A 19,275-nucleotide genomic window follows, 5' to 3' on the forward strand; every position below is an offset into this window, starting at 1 on the left:
ATTTGAAATATATCACAAGTCTATTATTGTAATCCCAACATTCTTTACTTATAATCTTTTGATTTCTGCTCAGGTAAAGCGTCAAATTTAATATAGTGTCCACAAAGTCTCTGTGTCCTCAGAGTCAGGTCCACACCCCGTAGTTCAGACGCGAATTGCTGAAAAACTGTCTGCCGTGGATGTTCAGGATTGTGTGATTCTTGTGTACAGCCCGGCCAACTGTTGTCACCTCCGATAATAATATACATATTAATATGTCATTCTCAACAAATTTATTCAACATTTTTTCTACCCTATGAAATTTTCTATCCTGCTATTTTTTAACATATGCATTAAGGCTTAACATAAGCGCAAATACCTTATTGATAGAATGATCAAAAATGGGGAGAAAATTAGAAAGATTTTCCACATCTAGTTGTGTATTTTTTAAAAGCGGAGTGACATCAAATTTCTTTATGGCTTTTATAAGAATGCTGTTCCCCATGGCTGTACTAATTTGTATTTTTTTTAAATGCGTTTATTGGGTAATGCCACAAAAATTTTACCTCAACTAGGTAACTTCAAAATCAGCATTTGTGAGTTATTTTTATTTAACACTATATACATATAAGGGCGGGCATATTGCCTTAAGGCAATTTCTCCCTACCTACCCAAACCGTTTAGATTGAGAAAATTATAAATACATGGACGTATTAAATCTTATGATTTTATACAAAATTAAAAACGTAAATATTACCACTATACTATGAAGAGAAGAGAGGAGATGGGAAGGAAAGAATAAGGAACAACTTGAAGGATGAAGGAACAACTTAAATATTTGGATAGTGACATTTCAATCTTGGCTTAAATGTATATAAAGAAGGGGCGCCTCTAACATTTGTGGGTAGATTATTTCACAATCGAGCGGGTACTACTGTGAAAGAGGAGGCAAGAAAATTAGAGCGATGACAGGGTATTAAAAGGGTTCTCTCGTTACTAGAACAAAGAGATAGTCCGTGTTGTGAAAGAGGTTGGATGAGCTCTCTCAGATAAACAGGCGAAGTGGGATTATTAAAAATATTGTGAAGAAGTGATAGAATGTAAATGTTTCTTCTATGCCTGATACTAAGCCAGTGTAGTTGCGTGCGATACTCTGTTATGTGGTCAAATTTGCGAAGATCAAAGATATAACGAATACAAATATTCTGCAATCGTTCTAACTTATCAAGTAATTCAGAGATAGCATCTGAATAACATACATCCGCATAGTCAAGGAGTGGAAGAAGTAAGCTCAGGACTAATATTAATTGTTACCCACTAAAAAAATTTTTATCCTCCATGAATGCTACAAATAGACAGGTCGTGCATCCAAATCGTCGTAATGTGATTATACTGAATCACTACTTGCCAATTTGTAGCATTCACGAAGGAAGGTACAAATATGTGTTTCTAGTGGGTGACTCACAAATGCTGATTTTGAAGTTGCTAGACGATGATAGTCTGATTTTTTCAACTTTATTTATAAATTAGGTAGCAAAATCAAAATTCACCTGTATGAGTTGTCTCTGTATGCAGAAACAGATTGAAGTCTTCGCCAGAGTTATTTTGGAGACTTTATCTATTCAGTGATTCTTGTGCAGATATCTTGATTCAATAAAAAAAAACTAATGGAGAATAAACCTACAGAAAGCCGCCACATTTAAATTCTTATCCAAAACAAAAATTCAGCAAAAGAAACAACGTCTTAGCCTTTCTAACTTCTTGCTGCCGGGGCCCGAAAGCCTTTCCTTCTACTCTTGGTGTCCACAATGAGCTGCGCTTGTCTCTTTAGAAATCCTCTCGAGGGTATTTCCTCTTCTTCGTCCGAAGCTGTAGAATAAAGAAAATGTTGCGATAGATTTATTATTTGCAAATTCTAAAGATTAAAAAGAGAAGAAGGATAAAGGAACAATTCAACACTCAATCTACTTTCATCATCATTTTTCCAATTCCATACTTCGCTCCCGTATATTAGAGTTGGCACTAGAACTCCGTTGTGAACTGCTAGTTTAGCCTCCTGCGATAAATATTTGTTTGCTAAAGTAGATTTCAGTGCACCGGTCACCCTGTTCCCGGCACTCACCCGCCTTTCAATATCTTTCTCGGTCTTTCCATCCCTAGTAAACATACTTCTCAGGTACACAAATTCTTCTACCTGATTTAGAATATCTCCGTTCACACTGATCTCACATTTAGTTATATTTTCATCCCTTTCAAAAACCGTCACTTTCGATTTATCAACATTTATTAGCAAATCACTTTTCTGGCATGCATTGTACACTTTTGTTACCAAGAATTGTAGGACTGCTTTGCTGCTAGCAAGAAGCACGACATCATCAGCATACAAAAGGCGGTTAGCAGTTATGTCACTCATTTTTGCTCCAATTCTTAAATCTTTCAGTTCTTTCATACAATGAAAGCATCCACCCCTTTCCCGAAACTGTTCATAAAGACTTGAGTCTTTCTTCAGTTTCGCATATCAATATCAATTTTTTTTTAAACTAATTAAGCGAAAATTTAATATTTCTTTACAATCAAACCGCGAAAATAACAAAACAAATAAACTTTAAAAACTTTCATTGTACCCCTCACTGCAGTTTTGTCAGTTTGTGATCAATCAAATACACATGGTCAGCACAATCACCCTTTTCTAATTTCCCAGTATTACAGTGGAGGAATACAGTGTTAGTTCTAAATTGAGACCGCGGCCGTACGCTCCAGACCCCGCATCGGAAAGGAAGAAGAACGTAGTAATACAAACAAATCAATCAAACGACACGAAACCCAAATACATATAGGAAACATTAGAATAATTTGCCCTATACAACATGCACTCAATCAACAGATCTATAACAAATCACAGTGGAACATCAAATCATCAAGACACTACCGGCAAAATCCTAACACAGATCCTAACACGATCCCTATCGAACTCAGGCGAAATTACTTTTCTTCATAGTACTGAATTCCTCGCAAAAACCATTTTCCTAATACCAACAGTAGAAACAATCCTATGCAAAGACCTTAATCGTCCTAACAATCTCACAGACCTTAAAGCAGACAAAACGGGTCCTAGAGCAGTTCTTTCATACAGTTATCGATGTATATGGGACTTGTGTCGCAATAAATGTTAAATGAATATATTGTGAATAAATCAAATTAATAAATAAATATGTTGGCGCATAACAATATATAAATATGAATGTGATAGTAAATTATTATAATAATAGTAATTTAAAAAAAAAATAAGGTTATAATAAATAGTAAACAATATTTTTTTTTTTGAGATCCTGAATTATTTTTATGCAAGGAAACGTATCCAGCATTATTTTTTTAGTTTACTTTTTTACAAGGTACTGTACTAAAACAGGTTCCAGTGTATACAAAAAAATCTAAGAAGAACGATCGGAATGGAGAAAATGCAGGTGTTTGCTGCTAAGATTGAGGTTAAAAGAGCTTTCATCGCTATCTCAGACGCTGCACACGATCCAACCACCTCAGTTTAAGTCTCCAAACACTCGATCATCTGATTTATTACATAGGAGTCTTCAAGGCAATCTGCCCAGCAAATTCGGCTGTAACCAGTATTGATAACTCGATTGAAAGTTCTTGGTAAGAATGAGAGTACCTGTAGATTTTCCTGGCGCTCCAGAAGGAGTCGCGGTTCCCCGACTCTTGGTGCGAGGAGCCACTAGCTCCCGGTAGGCAGCGGGGAGGGCGGTGCGCTCCTCCGACACCACCTTCTCCATGGGAGGATTGTCACGAGTCGACACCTGGTAACAGAGAAATTCACAATTTGTTATATCATCAGATCCGCCGTCTTTCTCATTCTTTACATTCATAAATATTAGCATCATATTTTTTTTTGTCATTCTTTCGCCGTCCATTCGCTCAACATGTCAATAGTAGCAAACTCTTCAATTTGTGTGGCCAGTGCTAACAAATATATGACATTTATCCATCGTGCAGAGGTTTGTTTTATAATTTACCATGAAATCTTAAGGGCATAGTAATTTATCGATATCAATATTGAGAGTTTAAACCTAAAATAGTTAGATTTTCTTAAGCTCTATATTCTGATGTGGGACTCGACAGGAAACCAATGCCCACAGTCACCTGACCTACTATCGTTTTCAGAACAGTGCAGAAGGTGAATCAAACATTTATAAGTGTAAAAAACTAAAAAATACATCACCCAAAATACTGATTTTAATTTCAGCACGGATGTCAAATTGCTGACAGTAAAGAAAATAGAAGATGACCTCGATTCCTTGGAAGTAAAGAGAACACTATGGACAACTACTATATAAGCGGTGCAACCTTTGTTTACCATGATTAGTCAGAAAAGTTCAGTTCAGACATGAAGCAGGGGGATCAGTTTTATTTGGATGGTCCGTCTTTCTAGCGCTTCATTACCAATTCTGTATTTCAAAATGCAATAAACACACATCGAAGCTCCAACGTCATTTTCTTCAGTCAACTCAAACTGAGGTACAAGCTCCCTCCATCAACAAGCAAAATTCCCACATCTTCATACTTTTTGCAGATGTTACAGACAGTATTGTTGTATCCGTTATCTGGGATGCCGCTCCTCCGTAACTTTTGCATGGACCTGACGATATACGGTTGAGTCTCACCTTGGATCCTTCAGTGCGGCTGGTCATAACACTGGGAGTCACACTCTCCTCCTTGGCAGGTATTTCCTCAGCCAGGGCGGAGGCAGCGAGGTACTTTTTCTGCAGAAGTTGGAATATCTCCTCCAAGTTGGATGTCTCATCGGTCCAGTCGGGTATCGGAGTATCGTCGGCATCCTACAATGAGATTTTTGATTTATTATTTTTCTGCACGGCAACAGGAGGCCGCAGAAGACGGACTCGGACAGGAAAAAAATGGAGGATTTTGATTTGCAACTTTATAACAAAGATACTAGAAAGCAGTTACACTAAAATTGACACTTTTCAAAATGGATATTTTACCATAGTGCTGCTCTAGTTCTTGTATGTTCAATAGATAATTTTTAAAAAATTGAGTTATGAATGCCAATATGTTCATCAACTTATTACGCATTCATGTAGCTAAAGAAATATTATTTTTTTCCGTTTTTAAATAGTATTTTCAGCATTTTTTGAGTGCCAATCTCCACTTACTGATTTTACTTATTTGACTTAAAAACAAAAAAGACGTCTTTTGTACAATTTGCAAATTGGTCTTTTGAACATACAAGAACTAGGGTAGTGATAGGAAAATAATTCAATTTGTTTTTAATGTCTTATTCATGGACTTGAAATTGCAAATGGTCATAATCTCCATCTTAGAATGGGAAGAGCCATGTTAGATGTAGACTATGGTGAAGGTGTATAGTGGGTTTTGCATGTTGGTTAATTTGGCATCCTGACGAAACCGGTAGACATAGAAAAGTCGGTAAGTGGTCATATACAAATATTTCATAACATTTAGAATATTACGAATATAGACAAAAATTTAAACAGACAATTAATAAGGTAATGTCTCACTTCGAGCTTAAGGCAGCAGTCGTAGAAAGATCTCTTGATGTCCAGAAGAACATAGCAGACTTGTATCATCTCAACTTCATACTGACTTTTAAGTTCCTTTTCACCTTGGATTTCATTTTTAATATTCTCGATTTCTTCCTGATTCCTGAAAGGCAGATTTTTCATCGTAAATTTACTTACAAAGAAGTACATTGGCTGGTTTAAGTGGCCACTTTACACATAGTGTTAAATTCACCATTTTTCCTATGTTTGCATCTATATTTTTTCATATCTTAAATATATTCTCTTCAAGACTGTTGAAAAAAACCGACCTTCTAGTCCTATTTAAAATTCTCAACTCACTCTTTGATGCGCCTGAACTACTGAGCTCGATAAAATTAAATATCCCAACTAGAAACCTCAGACAAAACTTACTCTTTCATACCGATAACCACAGAACTAACTATGGTTTTCATTTCCCTATGCCCAGAATTCTTAGGTCTGCCAACAAACATACCAGTCTTGATTTCTTTGATAACAAGTTGTCTTCTTTCAAATGATCACTGAATCAAATTCAATTATAAACACCTCTCTCCCGCCTCCACTCCCACCGAGTCTACTATATACCATTATGTCTTTCTACTTTCTTTTATAATAATTTTCTATGCATAAACATGTCCTTAAAAATGCCCATTGGGCGTATATATAAATAATAAATAAATATCTTTCATCAAGATTTTTGTGAAGTTAAAGAACTGAAAACATTTGAGAATCATCTGATCGAATGGCAGGTGTGGTGCCAATGGCAGATAATATATCATAAGTTCTTCTCCAAAATGTTCTCCATCTGTATTGTAATATGTTAATCTTAATTAATTAAATTATATGTGAATTTCCTCAAGCCTGGGTGTTCTGTGTTGTAATAGGGAAATATCACATACTACTAAATACTGATCATCTTACCTTTATAAGATACGCTGTGATTGGTGTACCAATGCAGTGTCACATGCACCATTAGGTGCGGAAAGGGAATAATGATGATGAATGTAAAGAAGACCCATAAAAACCTAGTTGTTCTACTACTACTACAACTACCATCACGCCATTTTCGTAGGGGTAGGCAGAGAGAATGGACCGCCACACACATCTATCCTGGCATACATTTCTGGCTTGACTCAGATTTACACTCTCGCCTGATTTCATCATTCGTAACCCTGTCATACATATCATTTACTCGGCTTTCATCCTTCCTCTGACAGTTCCATGTTTCACTTCCATACATAAGTGTTGGGACTAAAACTCCATTGTGCACTGCCAGTTTACCTTCGATTGACATATTTTTATTAGCAATTACTGTGCTTAGTACGTCGTTTATTTTGTTGCCCGCATTCACTCTTCTTTCAACATATTTTTCTACTCTTCCATCTCTTGAAAACGTGCTTCCCAGATACACAAATTCTTCTACTTGTTCAAGACCTTTGTTTTTCTATATTCAATAATCAGAAATAACAAGACGTAGCGAATGAGGGCGCTTACTCTTCCTTGTCTTTGACCTGCGCAAACTTGTAGGCTTCGATTTCAGCCACCATAATGTTCTGGTCGCTCTCCAGCCGCTTCTTCTCCTCCTCCGTTGTGTTCTTCAGGTACACCAGCCTCTCTGTTGTGGTCTGCTGAGCCTTGAACCTGTCGAAAACGCACTCGGGATCACTGACGCCTGTAACACAAAACTACATCTTGTACATAATTTCTTACTTGCCTTTTTATTACACTGTATGAAAGAAATTTTCTCTCAAAATTTGTTTAAGAGTCCTCACCAGAATAACCTGTTCTACTACGAGGACTGTTCAATAGGGTAGGCCGACAATTTTTTTTCCGAATTTCGAAATGAAAGGAGTCTAAAAAGTTGCCTTTTGGAGATTACTCCGAATGCAAAAAATATTCGATACTACTTTTAGCCCTCAACCAGAGCTTGAAATTTTCGAAAAAGTAAATTTTTTGCGCTAAACCGGCTGTCATTTTGTATTTAAGTAAGAAAATCAGTCCAATCACATTTTATAATGTGCATTAAAACCTTATAAAATAAGCATCTTAGGGCATGAGTTGCACTTTGTTTTTAATAAATGCGTAGCATTGTTTTAATGAGCCATTGTTTTCGTCAATATTAGCCAGGCGCTCGACGGAATCAGTTCCGCAGATTGTAAACTTTTTGCATTTCGGTAGTTTTAAAATGTGTTTGAATTTGTAATGTGATTAAGTTATATCTTTACTAACAAAAAATTAATTTTATCAATATAAATAATAAACAAAATATTCAGACAGTTTTAAACTTCAAACCTCGGTTGAGGGCCAAAAGTAGAATGGAATATTTTTTTTAATAATTTTTACGTTCAATGTGATCCAAAATGCAATTTTTAGACCCCTTTCACTTTGATTTCTAAAAAAATAAAAAAACTTCTTACATCATCGGCCCACTGTACTGTTCAATTCAAAATATAATTTTTGTTTTTTTACCTTGCTAGTTTAAATACATATTTTACTTAACTGTCATTTTACTAAGACTTGACTGTTTTTGGATGACATTTATTATTACTGTTTAAAATATATATATATATCTTTATTATCTTATTAATTGATTACGTTTATATGCATTTTAAGTATTGTGGTGTTCATAGTCCATGATCGATGACACACAAACGTGCTAAATCGTTTCACCTGAAATATAATGCGACGACCGATAAGGAGAATCATCATTTTATATTGAATACAAGACTAACGGTATGGCACATAACGAAGAGATCAACGTCCCGCAGTATGTTAACATAGTTCCTACCAGGAACAGAACAAAGTAGTAGAACAAAGGAACGCGGTCTATGAAGAGACCACAGGGCATGGATCGCCCAGTCAGTCCCAGTGCAGCCAGTTCAACACCCCATCGCCGTAACACTGGCGCTATTTATTTGCCATGTAATAAATACGTATTAAACAGCAACTTCGTGTCTTCTGTCAATCTCTAACTGGGGTAGAAGCTCCAATCCTCAGCAACCATAATTCCTACAGTATTATAAATTATAACCTTTATAGTGTAAGAGGCATAACTGCCACTTTTTATGACTCGATTGTCTTTTGCATGTATTTTGATTCGATTGTCTTTCGCGTGTATTTAGACCCAACTGTCTTTTGCATGTATTTTGACTTGATTGTCTTTTGCATGTATTTTGATTCAATTGTCTTTCGCGTGTATTTAGACCCAACTGTCTTTTGCATGTATTTTGACTTGATTGTCTTTTGCATGTATTTTGATTCGATTGTCAGTTGCATGTATTTTGACTTGATTGTCTTTCGCGTGTATTAGACCCAACTGTCTTTTGCATGTATTTTGCATGTGTCTTGTAAAAAATAGTACATATGTAGTACAGAATACAACGTTTAAGTTTTTTATTATTTTTATTATTTTTCTAGCCTAGTTACATTGTACTGTACGGAATGTGCTGTTAAACCTAAGCATTAAATTCAAAAAGTGTACTGTATTTAATAAATATTTCATTTGTTTTTTAATTGATTTGACAACATGCACTTATTTTCACCCCTTTAATTAAGCATTAATTCCTTAAGAAATGCTTATTTTTGTCACATAAAAAAACTAATTATTTCGTTCCGGGGCGTGTTCGGATTAACGGGACTCTACTGAAAAACTTTTCAAGTTACATAATATATTTATTATTAATTATTTTAACAGGGCGAATGTACATATGTTTGTACAATTTCTAATTTATTGATTTATTTATATATACGCCCAATGGGCATTTTTTAGACACATTTATGCATAGAAAATTATTATTAAAAAATTAGAAAGACTCATTGGTACATAGTAGACTTTGTGGGAGTGGAAGCGGGAGAGAAGTGTTTATAATTAAATTTGATTTAGTGATCGTTTGAAAGAAGACAACTTGTTATCAAAGAAATCAAGACTGGTATGTTTGTTGGCAGACCTAAGAATTCTGGGCACAGGGCAATGAAAACCATAGTTAGTTCTATGGTTATCGGTATGAAAGAGTAAGTTTTGTCTGAGGTTTCTAGTTGGGATATTTAATTTTATTGAGCTCAGTAGTTCAGGGGCATCAAAAAGTGAGTTGAGAATTTTAAATAGAACTAGAAGGTCGGATTTATTTCGACGGTCTTGAAGAGAAGATATATTCAAGGTAGTTTCTAACTCATTATACGTATATTGCTCTCTGGATAAGCCCAACCTCCAGCCTATCTTTCTCAAAAATCGATGTTGAACTGATTCAATATTCTAATGGTGAGTTAGGGTGTAATTGTGCATTTTAGGGTGTGTGGTAAGGGTGTGTATGTGTGTGTGTGACAATACTCACTATGCTCTATTCGAGTACTGCTATTTGTAAATTTTTTTAACTATAGATAGACTGTATATAAATACTATAAAAAAACATTACCAGTTATCTTCATTAGTTTAAGGAACACCTCGTCCATGTTATATCCACCGAACAGGGAAACATTTTCTTCATCTACAGTTGGCAATTCTATTGACCCCTCAGAATCCTGCTGCAGCAGAGTTGGCCGAGCTGAAATCATAAAAGGCACAAGAACATACCCACACTTCACAGGGGAGAGACGTAAAAAATGTATGTTTCTTTTTTTATTACTACAACGAATAGGTACTGTTACAATTATAGCAAAATGTATACTGGCAATTCTATAGTAAATCGACTACATGCGCTGGGCAAAACACTTGGATTTGGGTGACGTATTTCCAATGAAATTTCCACATCCACATTTCCTCAACCCTTCCATCCGTTGACTTTTGTGAAGTAATGGAGCTGAAACCTTTGTCATGCGGGCGAGTTCCGTTCTGTTTACCTTGTGGGAAGATTCTTCTCTCGAGGCGGTCGAGCTCGGCGCGGCGCTCGGCGAGGCGGCGCCGCGCCACGGCGAGGCGCGCCTCCCGTTCCGCTGCCGCGGCCGCGCAGCGCTGCTCCTCCTGGCCCAGTGCCGCCATGGCCGAGTCGCGCATCTGCATCGCGGAGCTATTCACCTCCTGACAGAATTGTAAAAAAATTCAATTTGATATGGAATTTGATTTAAATGATGAATTCAAAATATTAAAATGTGATCCAACCACTAAAATTTCCAAAATAATTAGATCATCAATAAACTAAAGCAACGCTCTTTTTCCGACGTAACCAGTAAAAATAATATAATAATAAGTACCTTGAATTATATAACTATGTAGGACATTCAATCCATCTAATCTTCACATTCATTTGAAAATGCCCTAACAAGGCGAAACAATTGTCACGAAATTTTTGTTTTTATATTTGTAAAAATAAAATATAGTGTTCGGTAGACTGAAATCAGTGTTTGATTTCTTATGATTCTTATGATAAATATGGAGTTCTACAAAATAAACATCGAATCAATCGATACAATCAATATTTTATAAAAGTTTGTCTACACCGGGGGTTTGCAGTTTGTCAAATGAGAAGACCCAAATTGACATGGGAACGTGATAAGAAAGGTACCAGAGAGCAGAGTCCGGTAGGTACTACACCATAAGTTTCAAATGCTATGTTAGCACACGCACGTGGCTCGTATTGACCAACGTGAGTGTGGTCATGGGCTTAAGAGTGGTAGAGAGTATGCCGTATGAATCTTAGTTCGTTCAGCGGTTCTATTTCATAAACTCATAAGATATAAGGCTGCTTCAGATGAGGTGAAATTGGAGTTTATGCCTGAAGAGCTGCAAATATCTATGCAAAGAGCCGCGTCTCCCAATCCCTGGCCTACACCTACAGACTATAGAGCAATGGCGACAATCACTAATTCATAATTCTATGTAATTATGTGATTAGTTACCTGTAACTTATTAATTTCTTCATTTTGCTGTTTGATAGTCTCTTCTACTTTAGAGAGCGCACTCTCAAATTTCACAGAATCATTCAATAAGGAATACCTGGAAGTCACAGAAATGTGTTACAATAATTAGAATGATCATTTCAAACCCCATAAAATACTTTTTTAGAGAATATTAAGAATAATGGATAATCTTTTATTTTTTGAAATTTATTTATTTTATTTTATTTTATAAAAATAAACGGCAAATCTGCCTTTTACAAACATTTATAATATTAACATATTTGGCTTAATATATATATTTTTTTAAACATGAATTTCCTTATACTCAAGATTTATAAAAAAAAAATTAAACCAAAAATTATACAAGATTTATATTTTAAAAATTTACCTTAAAATTATACAGCATATTCAGTAGAAAGTTTAAATAATAAAACATTCTACAGTAAAACAACAAGAAAATCATAAGTACTGTTTCACACAGCTAAGCAAAGTGAACAAAAAACTGTATATATATATATATATTATGAAATGCATGAATAAATAAATATAATTACCATTAACCATCTTTGAAAAAGTTCAAAATGTTTGTTTTAAAGGAACAATACCCTACACTAAATATATCAGAAACGTGGGAATAACTATTGCCGAGTTCATGAAGTCTATTTAATACGGCATTACAAGTATACACTGTCCGTGAATTGTTGCTACAAAGCGGTGGCACCTGTCTAGTCATTCTTCCAGGCACCCTGAAGTTGATGAGAGATAATAGTTCAAGGCAATCCCATATTGAATTTACAATTTTGAATAAATTTAAAAGGTCTATAATTTTTCTCAAATTTCTCAGTCTCAAATCTCAAGTTTTAACAAATTTAATGTTTTTAGTAAAAAATCGTAATTTAAAAATTAATGACTGATTCTAAGTTTAAAATTTATATAACGTAAGAATTTTTTTTGGACTCAATCCAATATAAAATACAAATACATAGTTTACAAAATAAAATGTTTATACAATAGGTACATACAATATAATTTTAATTTTATTTATGGATGTAGCCACTCCACTGGCCCACAGGCACGTTCCGCAGTGTCAGTATATTATTTATTTTATACATGATTGTACGTACTTGTTGTGTAAAAATTCAAAAGAAATATGAAAAAATATTCTAAAACATACATACATCAATAAAACGAGAAAGGACTTTTAAGAAACTAAAATTATATTATGATGAAACATATTCCTCATCTTCCTGTCTAGACTTTTTAGCAATCCATTTATGGACTCGAGCTTTGAAAATATTGTTTTTCATTTTGTTCACCAATATGTCCTTGCTTAAAAAGTTATACAGCTTAGGGGCCAGAAAAGTAAGCCTTTGTCCGTAATTTGTTTTTTTCTTTGGGAGCAGAAGTATTGTTTTTTGTCTTTCCCTATTGTCGTAAATTTGTTGTCCGTCATTATGTCTGTCAGGATTTTGATAGAAATGTCTTAAAATTATCTTTATATATATTTGTCTTTTGTCTAGTACTGGAAATTCTGTAAAAAGTATGTATGTAGAGTATTGGTAAGGCTTTTTGTTGGCTACTCTTAGTAAGGCTTTTTGGGCTTTCATTAATGGCTCTAATGTGGTTTTACTTGTTCCTCCCCATCCTATTATTCCGTAACTGATACTTGATTGTGCTAGAGCATAGTATACATTAATTTAAGTAGTTTTGCTTAGGATATTTCTAATGTTTTTAATAAATATATAATTTTTCTTAGTTTGGTTTCCGTCTTATCTACGTGTATGTTCCATCTTAAGTAACCATCAATGTGCATATCTAAATATTTAGTTTGGCAGAATCAAAATAAAAAACAAAAGATTGACAAATCAAAACAAATTTTTAAATAAAAATGTAAAATGCAGTGACGATTATGAGGTCAGTTTGTCATCTCGGCATTAATGTCGATAGTAGTACTAACAGATCGAATATATACCGACAACTTTGAAGAGAAGATATGTTGAAGATAGTTTCTGGCGCTTTATAATGTGTTATTCGCTTCTGAATGCGTCCAGCCTGATGTTGAACTGATTCACACTTGAAGAAAATAAATGTTGATTGTAGTTACCTGATCCCCGTGTATTTTTTCCTAATATGTTCAGCTTCCATCCACTGAACTGCGATTCTATGGATATCATTTTCTAATTGTGAGATAGTCTGAAATTTTAAAACGAATAAAATTATTTTATAAAACTTTAATAACAATAATAATCACGATTTATTAACAAAAACTACAATTTCTTCATGTGCTACATGTTTCAGGTAATGGATTTCTCTATTGAAAATTACACTCGTTTACATATTCATTAACTTGTTGAGGCTTTTTAGGCTGTGCTGTGTTAAGCCGTAATTAGTAAAAATACATACTTAGTACTATAAAATTAATTAAAATAACATGTGATGCAATAGAATGGCAATCCACAAAAATAAAGTATGAATAATGAAGAATCAAACAATAATAACATCATTCCAAAGAAGATAACATAAAAAATAATCTGATTTAAATAATAAAATATAAATTAAACCAACATGCAAACCCACTATACACCTTCAATAAGATAATTAAGAATAGCCCTTTGTAGACGTCGCTCAGTACGCAACTTCCGATTTGAATTCAACTATGCCGTGTTGTGTCGTTTTAAAGTGTAAAAATACTGCTGGGACCACAAAGAAACAGGATGCATCACATTCATGAGTAAGTAGCAAATACATGTGTAAGTAGCAAATGCATTAATTAAAAATTTAATTATTTTTCCATCTGTCAGATTGTCAAATAAAACAAAATGGACATTTTATTAGTGTTGCCAGGATAATAATATTTTTTACGCTACTTTGCACATTTAATGAGAGAACTAATGAAAATTGGACCTCTCGGATTAAGCAACGCCGTGGTGGACATTTGACCGACACTATCTTTAAAACATCAAATATTATTTAAAATGACATAAAAGTATCAGTTTTATTTTTCAAGTTCAAAGTTGATTAATTCAATTAGTCTTATTAAATGACCCTTTCCTTATCCACTCTGTCGTGTCAATCAATATTTCCGCGTGCACAATAAAATTTTAGAGAAATTAACAGATTGCTTGTTTTTTACCTTACATTTGTGTTATGATTTTTTTTTCCATCAAGTAAAATTACGCGGCGACATCACGAATGCGCGTGGCGAAAGTAGGGCATAGTAGGGGGATTATTGGACACAGTCCGATGTATTCAAATATAATTCTAAGCTCCTTTTGGACTTTTTTTAATACTACGGTTGTGTACATAGAACCCCCAAAACACAAAAATCTGATTTGTCCTTGGTCTCCGAACTTTCAAATGATGATGTTATTTGGGTTGTCGACTTTTGCCTGAAGAGCGACGATATAGTACTACAAGAATCACTCACCTTTTTTGACGGCTGTTCGGATTTCTTCTTGTCCAAAGTAATCTTAGTTCTCTCCGCAGACAATTTCTGGAACTCACTCTCCAGTTTCTCCATGGTGGCTTTTCTCTTCCTCTTCTTAAATTTGTAGATGTCCAGTTGCTTGTGCAGGTCGATCACTTTTAAATCCAGAATTTGTTTCATCTGTTAAAACAATTCACAATACGCTTTTCCAAATTAATATTTAAAAAAAAATAAAAATATATTTACGTATTAATGATATTAAAAAATAATAATAATATGAAATAAAAAGTAGTAAGATCACAACACATCTTGCAGCTACTAAGCGCATGGACGATTGGAATTCTAGACCCCATTTACAAAATTTAGGTATTTTATAGTTAATATATGGAAGCTAAATAACCAATCATCGCGCAGCTACAAAGCGCATGAACGAGTGGAACTCTAACAAAATAAAATTAATAATATCAAAAAATGGTAGTTTCTCTAAGAAATAAATCATATGAGGAGCGCTTAAGGGAGCTCGAGTTAAGTTCACAGGAAGAGCGGAGGCAACGTGGTGACTCCATTTAAATGTTAAAAATCTTAACTGAGCAATATAATGTAACCAAGTTGAAATCAATGTTCGCTATGAATGAAAACCGCCATCTCAGAGGTATATATATAGATGGGGGTAGTGTTCCAGGTAGCGAAATTTGAGTACTTTGGCGTCAAAAGCTGATGCATAGATGATGATGTATAGAGTGACATATCCTTCTGAAGCAGGATACAGAAACTTAACGAACAATTAATACCAAGGTTACTGGTACAGTGGAATGCGTTTATCCAAACTCCAGTCATCCGGATTGCCAAATAACCGGATCGTTATCAGGAAATAAAAAAAAGGAGAACTTTTTAAAATAAATATAAAACAACTTTGTTCTTAACCACTTTTTTTTTTATCAACCGGTTTCAAAGCTACACGAGCTTCTTTTTAATTCGCATATGCAGAAAAGTTAGTAAACCTTAATTATTTACTAAAATATACCTTTTATTGAAGTTCACATATGGATATTTATGCGTTTTGGTCATTTTACAAATGTTTCTGAAATACGAATGTCAAAATTGAACTTTTAACAATCAAAAATCTTATTTATTGAGTTGGTGTTTATTTTGTAGAACTTCATGTAAATAATCTTAATGCTCAAATCAAATACTGATTTGAGTGTACTAATAATTTTATTTATTTTATATTTAAAAACGAAAAAATATACAATTGTTTTTAAAATAATTATTGGACTAAAAATGACAAAAATAATACATTTTCAAATAAACAATATTTTCGTTAGTCCACTCCTGTCTATAGTCCTTAAAATGTAACATGATTAAAGAAGAAGAAAGAAGAAGATATCATCTAACATTTACAATTACGGATAACTTATATAGCGCCATTTTTGTGACATAATACCTTAAGGGCGCTTTAAATGAACCGTGTTCATAAAAAAGGCTTTAAACTGCAATGAGGAAGCTCAGTGGTTTAAAAAAAATAATATTTATTAATTTATTTATTTACACCTTTTATCAAAAATACAATTTTACGTTCACTTTGCCCGGCTAACAAGGGTACATACCCCGTTCCAAGCTAGGCAATTACATTCTAATATATGATAATAGTTAACAAATTAATATAAAGCACAGACTAATAAAATATAAACTTACTCGTATACACATTTTGATACACATACATACACATACACATACACATATATATACACACATATATATATATATACACATGTACATACACACACACGTACACCCTCCCATGCGCATACACATACACACATTCATAAAACATAGACAATTTATTTATAATGCGAAACTTCATGATTGCCATCTGTATATATCTTATTTTAAACTATTCTTTGTTTTCATATTTTATTTTCGACATTCAGTAAGAATCTCCAATCCGCGGCATGCATCAACCTTTCTGACTCCCTACGACCAATGTCATGAAAGAGCGAGGTCAACACCTTCGGCAACTTGACAACACTCCCGTCTTTCTACGATTCTGGAAAAAGGTTATGGACCTGTTTGCCTACGTAATAGTGTTGGCTCGATGCCAGAACAGTGTTGACCCCTTCACTTAGTATCAGATCCCTAGAGATTAGAGTATCTTGTATTATGGTTGTGGTTGACACTCGGGTAAATGTCTCTATTTATGTGTGTAACCACTACCGTTCTCAATATATACTGTTGAATAATATTCAGTACTCTGAATTCTTTAAAGAGCAAGTCACTTGGATAACGAAATTTTTAGACTATCAAACTAAGTAAAAAAAATTATCTATTGTAATATCATCTCTATAATTATTTGATGTTTTATAATTTTTAAAATCCTCAACCTCAAAATCAGTCACCAGTTCAAGTCGGTGAGTTTTTCTGACATTTAAAATAAGAACCCTGTACCGGATAAATGTCGATTCGGTATTGTAAACACGTGTTCACATGAATAATTAAATGCTCTAATTTTAAGCGCGTGTAAGTAAATATTTTTTATATTCAAATTCCGCAGCACTGAAACTCCTCATTCAGGAAAAGGTGGTTTCATTTATTTAAATGTGTTTTAAATCAATTGCATGGGTCAAACACATTTAAGCAGCATGATTAAAGTCAGTAAATGTTTGCAGTTCAAACTTTTTACTGGAACTGTAAGACTTATGCAATTTGACAAGTCTACTGAATTATGTGTAAATTTTTGTATCACTCGTCTTGTATTTATCTAATAAATATCTGTCTTAAATATACCTGATCATGGTCTTTGTAAGCAACGGGGCCGAGTTCATGAAGATACTTGGCAAGTCGAAACTCTTTCTCTCCGCCGAGCTCTCTCTTCAGTCGACTAAATTCTTCAGAGAGGATCTTTGTCTCTTTTTTCAGTCTGGCAATCTTTTCTCCATTGGTCCTTGTCTCCGAGTCTGTCTCCTCCCAATAAGCCTTTTTTTGCCCCTCTGGAAAATATGTGATTATCATTCATAGAGAAATATTACTTTCCATTTATTCACGTTATTTAAGTTCATTTATTTATCTTTTTTTTAAAGTCATTAAGATTGTAAGATTACAATTAACATAGAGTATTATTTAAAAAGTTTAAGGTACATACAAAATATTGGGTAGGTTTCTACAATTCAAATTTTCATTATATTTGTATGTCGAACTAGGGGAGGGATGCGATATACTTCCAAAATTGTAAATACATTAATATGTATTTATAAAACATCATACTTATGAGTATAATAAAATTAAAAATAAATGACTAGGTACCTAATAAATAAAATAACAATAAAAACATGCAGAAAGAAAGAGAAATTTTAAAAGTGTCCTAATGCATGAGGACGTTTGCAAGTAGGTTTTATGGGATTTACGTACGCAAATTAAATAAACATTCAAAGCATGAATTTCCAAGTGGTTCAATTTTTTAATTAATTATTTAAATCACAGACCTGACAGTTGAATTTTCTTCTTCAGTTCAAAAATTTGCTTGTTTATTGTTGCAAGGTTTTTCTCGGCCTCTGCCCCAAGAGTTTGTTTTTGAAAACAAGCCATTTTTTAATGATACCCGTGTTATAATTGCGTAAGTTTAAATTTAATAGTAACAAAATACACTTTATGTCTATATTAAAATCGTAAACATAGATTGTTGAAAATTTTATTGATAAAACATGCGTGTTCATAAGGTAAATATTGTGAAATACTCGAGGCATTATTTTTTAAATGGTTACTTGCTGCTGATCATTTTTAAAAGTAAACGTAATTAAGAAGAATGATATAAAAAAAAACTTTAAAACCATATTTTTAAATATAAAACTGAGAACTGATACCGAATTCTGATCACTCTCAAGTTTTTAGATCTACGCCATCTGTTAAAAAATTTGTGTAACAAATCCGCCAGTTTACTCCCATTTACCGGAAGAGTGCGTTGCCATCTAATTTTACGAACGAGTTAAATATTTTTTACTAAAATAAATATAAATAATTTTACTATTACTTACTGAATATTGTTTATGACTTTTGCTTTGTTTGTATAAGAAAACTTTGCTGCGATAGCGATGTTTTATTGGTAGGTACAAAGCAAATGAATAAAAGTATCTCCACATTTTATCTTTTTTGATCCGTTTTGCCCGACAAAATTAATTTCTACTTCACCGTGATTTGTTACCTGTAAAAAAGCCATGCTTGTAAATACTGCGTCATGATCACAATGGCATATGTATTTCCAAAATTGTAAAATTAATTTCATCGTAATTTTAAATAAAACTTCTGCAGCCGTGTGGCGCGTAGTATCGCCATCTGTGTATAGTAAATTGTACCAATGCTAAAAGCGACAACGCCGCCAGCCGGTGGTTCAGCCACTGACATCAACATTCCTCAACGTAAATTTTAAAGTAGTCCTGAACTTTTTCTCACGTCCAATTCTTTATTATTTTT

The 19,275-nt window shown here is 33.7% G+C and overlaps 1 protein-coding gene across 1 annotated transcript; it reads right to left on the reverse strand.

Annotated features, from left to right (window-relative positions):
* Positions 1–501: 501 nt before the first annotated feature.
* CCDC151 (Coiled-coil domain containing protein 151) lies at positions 502–19,239 on the reverse strand. The gene is made up of 12 exons (XM_088224874.1): positions 18,840–19,239; positions 17,596–17,798; positions 14,812–14,991; positions 13,489–13,577; positions 11,385–11,481; positions 10,389–10,566; positions 9,965–10,093; positions 7,047–7,224; positions 5,532–5,676; positions 4,656–4,829; positions 3,647–3,791; positions 502–1,848 (listed from the first exon to the last, which is right to left on the reverse strand). The coding sequence occupies exons 3-12, from the start codon at positions 14,989–14,991 to the stop codon at positions 1,733–1,735; spliced, it is 1,431 nt and encodes a 476-aa protein (XP_088081000.1). The 5' UTR covers positions 17,596–17,798; positions 18,840–19,239; the 3' UTR covers positions 502–1,732.
* Between the last annotated feature and the right edge of the window lie 36 nt (positions 19,240–19,275).

The sequence above is a fragment of the Micrasema longulum genome, unplaced genomic scaffold (genome assembly GCF_059751315.1).
Source record: "Micrasema longulum isolate JH-2025_06_02 unplaced genomic scaffold, ASM5975131v1 h1tg000034l, whole genome shotgun sequence".
Classification (NCBI taxonomy): Eukaryota; Metazoa; Arthropoda; class Insecta; order Trichoptera; family Brachycentridae; genus Micrasema; species Micrasema longulum.

Excerpts from the sequence above, each read along its gene's own strand:
- CCDC151 (XM_088224874.1), bottom strand. The coding sequence starts at position 14,991 with ATGAAACAAATTCTGGATTTAAAAGTGATCGACCTGCACAAGCAACTG. Across the intron at positions 7,225-9,964 it reads TAAACTAATGAAGATAACTG|GCGTCAGTGATCCCGAGTGC; the intron begins GTAATGTTTTTT and ends TTTGTGTTACAG. Across the intron at positions 1,849-3,646 it reads AGCGCCAGGAAAATCTACAG|CTTCGGACGAAGAAGAGGAA; the intron begins GTACTCTCATTC and ends TTTATTCTACAG.